At 37.7% G+C, this 5028-nt stretch overlaps 1 protein-coding gene across 1 annotated transcript in view; it reads left to right on the top strand.

Moving 5' to 3' along the window:
- The window catches only part of HEXB (hexosaminidase B (beta polypeptide)), a 24816-nt gene that overhangs the window by 9460 nt on the left and 10328 nt on the right, over positions 1–5028 (top strand). Inside the window, exons 4-6 of the mRNA XM_004678447.2 lie at positions 418–464; positions 699–809; positions 4126–4227. Of these exons, the coding sequence (XP_004678504.2) occupies positions 418–464; positions 699–809; positions 4126–4227 (260 nt within the window). The remainder of the gene's footprint in view (positions 1–417; positions 465–698; positions 810–4125; positions 4228–5028) is intronic.

The raw sequence follows: 5028 nt of genomic DNA, 5'->3' as shown, positions 1-5028 counted from the left end.
TACACTGCTGAGGGGAGCAGCGGGCGGGTCAGGAGAGGTCTGCCACGCCATGTGGATCTCCTCCAGGGCAGGCGGGAATCGAACTCATGCGGAAGTAGCTTTAGCTTCTCAGTGCAGTGCTTTAACCCGCTGCACCACCAGGGAGGGCCCAACACAATATATTTTTTCTGTTTATAATTCAAATAAAACCTCGGAGATTGGTACATTAAGTAATGCATTCTTTAGATGGCAAAAGGGATTATTTTTAAATCGAGCTTTGATTTTACAAAGTCAGCTGTGTTACAAAGTATGGGTGTAATACTGTACTTAATTCTATTTACCTTCTCTGGCTATGGGTCTGTGTTTAAATAATCCAAGTTATTTTTTCCTGTTATCTTACAAAGTAATGTAATACATTTTACATTTTACTTTCCCTAGGTTTAGAGACCTTTAGCCAGTTAATTTATCAAGATACTTATGGGACTGTAAGTATGAGTAGTATACTACAATACTGTTGGATAAATCTAGAAAAAATATAAACTTTTTAGCTATTAATTGCCTCTAATGCTTGCTCTCCAAATTTTTATCTTACATGGAAAAGTAAATTTCACTTTTTTTGGTTCAAAATTAACCTTTCATCTAGTATTTGCATAGATAGATGTAGTCTTCATTGAGCTTAAGAGAATATGATAAATCAGAAATTTACTTTGTCTTTCTAGTTCATCATCAATGAATCCAGCATTACTGATTCTCCAAGGTTTCCTCATAGAGGAGTTTTAATCGATACAGCGAGACACTATCTGCCAGTTCAAACTATTCTAAAAACTCTGGTAGGTTATCGTTTTACTCAATTGTTATTTTGGGTACATAGGCTGTTGTACAGGTTAGAGCAGGGGGATTAATTTTTCATGTATTATCTCTCCCTGGGAAGTGTATTTTCTCAGCTGAGAAGCAGGTAATGGGAGTTGTGTGTGAAGCTGACAAAACATGTTTTCTCATTGTCTTTCATTGATTCATCCCCAACAGTTTCCAACAGTTGGTAGGAGTGAGGACATTTTCTGTACTTTCACTTGATTAAGAACACGCTGCTATGAAAACAATTATTTTCACATTTACATTAGCCCTGAATTCTTTTCCTCAGCAGACATTGTCAATTTTACTGAAGAAGTAAATGCATGGTGGAAAAAGTTCAAACATTATAAATATACATAAATTTCAGTGTCCCAAATCTCATTTAAAACTTAGAAATGAACATGTTAACACACAAGACTATTTATTTATTTTATTATTATATTACTATTATTATTTTTTAAAGATTTATTTACTCATACAGAACTGGGGTACAAGCCAGAGATGCAGTGGGTGAGAGGATTCACCAGAGACAGAGCAGGGAGCAGAACAGGCAGATCGATGAAGTACACTGCTGAGGGGGGCAGCGGGCGGGTCAGGATAGGTCTGCCCTGCCATGTGGTCACCTCCGGGGCAGCGGGAATCTAACGCATGCGAAAGTGGCTTTAGCTTCTTAGTGCTGTGCTTTAACCTGCTGCACCACCAGGGAGGGCCACAAGACTTTTTAAAGAACTTAAATGTGGGATTGCATATTAGCTACCTTTTAACAAAACTGTGGACAACTTTCTGTGAAAGAATATATAGTTTATATTTTTTCTGATACAGTTCAATGTTCTATTTTTATATTATATATAGCATTTCGTTTCATGAGTCTCCTGCTGATAAACATTTATGTTATCACAATCAACACTGGATTAAACAACTTTATATTTGCACATTTGTCAGGGTTGTTTCTTGATAACTTCTTAAAATTAAATTTCTGGGCTCAGGGCCCTCCCTGATGGTGCAGCAGTTTAAAGCACAACACTGTGAAGCTATGCAGCCACTGCAGCATGAATTTAACCCCGGCCAGGGAGGTGACCCATAGTAGACCTCTCCTGTCTCGCCCACTGCTCCCCTCAGCAGTGTATTTCATTAGATCTGCCTGTTCTGCTCCCCACTCTAGTGAATCCTCTCATCCCTTCCCCACCTCTGGCCTGTGCCCCCAGTTCTTGTATCTATAAATAAAACTTTTAAAAAAAATTCTGGCTCAAAGATCTATACATTTTATTTTTTGATACAAAGTTGCCTTCTAGAAAAGTCACACCAACCAGTGTATGCTTAAAGTATAGTGGTGCATACATACCTTTGCCTCACTCTTTGCTAATCTGGTGTTAAGGTAATAGCATCTGGTTTTGTTTTTGGGTGTACAATACTTACCTTAGAATTGGGCAAAATGAGCATTTTAAAAAATATAATTTATTTTTACATCATTTTGTACCTTTTTCCATCTCAGTTGTAATCCCCATGGGCTTCCCGTCACCAAATCACCCATGTGCCATCACCATAGTCCAGTGCATTTCCCTCCCCCCAGTGTTTTTGATCCCATTCCCCACCCCACCTCCATAAAATGTCTCTGGTGTATAGTTGTTCATTATTATTATTTTTCCCCCTGGTCCTTTATATTCCTGTTATGAGTGAAACCATATGGTATTTTTCTTTTTCTTTCTGGCCTATTTCACTAAGCATGATCTTTTCCAGCTTCATCCATATTGCTGCAAAAGGCATGTTTGTTTGGTTGGTTGGTTGCTGAGTAATATTCCGTTGTGTATATGTACCACATCTTTTTAATCCAGTCATCTCCTTTTGGGCATTTGGGTTGATTCCATGTCTTTCCTATTGTAAATAAAGCAGCAATAAACATGGGGGTGCAGGTGTCTTTTTGAATCAGTGTTTTTGTGTCTTTTGGGTAGATACCTAGGAGTGGGATTGCTGGGTCAGATGGAAGCTCCATGTTTAGCAGTTTGAGGAACCTCCAACAGTTTTCCATAGTGGTTGTACTAGTTTGCATTCCTACCAGCATGCAGGAGCGTTCCTTTTTCTCCACGTCCTCAACAACATTTGTTATTGCTAGTTGTTTTAAGATGTGCTGTTCTCACTGGTATGAGGTGGTATCTCATTGTGGTTTTAATTTGTACCTCCCTTATTACAAATGATGTTGAACATTTTTTCATATGCTTGTTGGCCATCTGCATTTCCTCTTTGGAGAAGTGTCTTTAGCTCTTCTGCCCATTTTCTGATGGAGTTATTTTTGTTGAGTTTCACTGTTCTTTGTGTATGTTTGTGATCAATCCTTTATTACTAGTTTTGTGTGAGAAAATTTTTTCCCAATCACTGGGATGTCTGTTTTTGTAATGTTTCTTTTGCTCTCTTCAACTTGATGTAATCCATCTGTTTATCTTTGCCTTCACTATCGTTGCATTGGGTGAACAGCACCTATTTTGTTTTTAAATGTTTTATTTTTTATTGTGGTCACTGGTGTACAATACTGTAATTTAGGGGTATAGATGCACACCTCTTCAGATGTATGTTGAACCCACACCCACCACAAGAGCACCCACGCTTCATCAGCATCCACTGACTCCCCGCTTCCTTGGCACCCCATCCTCTGATGACCTCAGTTGCATAGTCAGGTTTGAGGGGCTTGTTTCAACCTTGTTTTGTCTGTTCTTTTGTCTTCTCTATATTCCATATGAGCAAAATCATCTGGTAAGAATACATACAAATTCTGTCTAGGTTTTTAAAAAATTTATGTTAAGGACCATTTTTATTTCAAAATGAATCAGCTCCCAGAGATCTTTCTTTCCCCAGTGTCAGTGACATTGTTCTATAAAGTTAAGGCACACTTCCTAATGGTGTCACGTACATGGCGGTGCTTAGTTAGCGCCCACTAGCACATACAGGTGTAATAAAAAGACAAAGTAAAATACCACAACTTTGCTGTTTGCCCTCAGCGGTGTGAGCTGCTGTTACCATGCTGTGTCACAGCCCTGGGACTTCTTGCTACTATAAGTTTGACCCTATGACCAGCTTCTTCCACTTCCCTCTCCCCAACCCCCTCTTTTAGGCTTTGGAGACTGATTGGTTATGATGAGAATGTAAGATAAAGAACTTAACACTTCTTCCACATTGTTTCTTCACTGGAAACTCACTGTTAAACAGAAGCAGATACATTGGAAACTGTTCTAAATGCAGATGTGTGAATTGGACTAGTGTTTTCTAGGTAGTATATAATTTTTAAAACATGTTTGTTTGCAGGATGCCATGGCTTTTAATAAGTTTAATGTCCTCCACTGGCACATAGTTGATGACCAGTCTTTCCCTTTCGAGAGCATCACTTTTCCAGAGTTAAGCAAAAAGGTAATTCATGTTGTCTATCTACACAGATGTTTGGTAGTTTCATTAGAAGTTCGTACTTAAATAGTTTCTTCTGGACAGGAAAAAGTAAAAATTCAGTGTTTGTGACTTAAAATTTTTTAGGTATGCTGTGGGTAACATTTCGATCCATATAAGTGTAAATTTTTATAACTGTCTTGTGAGTCTAAGTGTAAAATTGAAGGTAGGAAATGGAAGCATATATTACCTTGAGGTTAAGTAATTATACTTATCAAGGAGTTCCACTGTATATTAAATTACTAGACTTGTTTTGAATTCTGTAAATAACTATTGCTTTTTATCTATGGAACACAATGTAAAGTAGGGATTTTTGGAGATGAGAGCTCCTTCTTAGAAGATAATAGCAGAATCTCTATGAAGAGATTCAGCCAGGGAGATGGGAGTGAACCCCTGTGGTCTAGTTTAATCATCCTGCACTACAAACACAGCAGCTTTATTCCAGAGAAACTAGATGCCTCATCCAAGCTATAGCTAGGATGGCTCAGAACCAGGATTCTAAATTTCCTCTGTGGCCACAATTACAAAGCTTCTGTAAGGTTGTCACATAGTATAGGCTGGAATGCTAGCTGCACTTGAGTTTTTCACTTTTGTTTCATTTTTTTTTTTAGTAGGCAGATTTTAAACATATTTACATAAGTAAAATAATTTCATGAATTCCCATAAACTCATCAACCAGCTTCATTTTGACTAAATCCCTGACAAGCCTTTTATAAAGATGTTTTTTAATTACCATAATACATTAACACAGATTTCAAATTTAAAAAA

The sequence above is a fragment of the Condylura cristata genome, unplaced genomic scaffold (assembly GCF_000260355.1).
Source record: "Condylura cristata isolate star-nosed mole 26May11 unplaced genomic scaffold, ConCri1.0 scaffold00007, whole genome shotgun sequence".
In the NCBI taxonomy this organism is placed as follows: Eukaryota; Metazoa; Chordata; class Mammalia; order Eulipotyphla; family Talpidae; genus Condylura; species Condylura cristata.
This window is presented reverse-complemented; position numbering and strand designations above follow the sequence as displayed.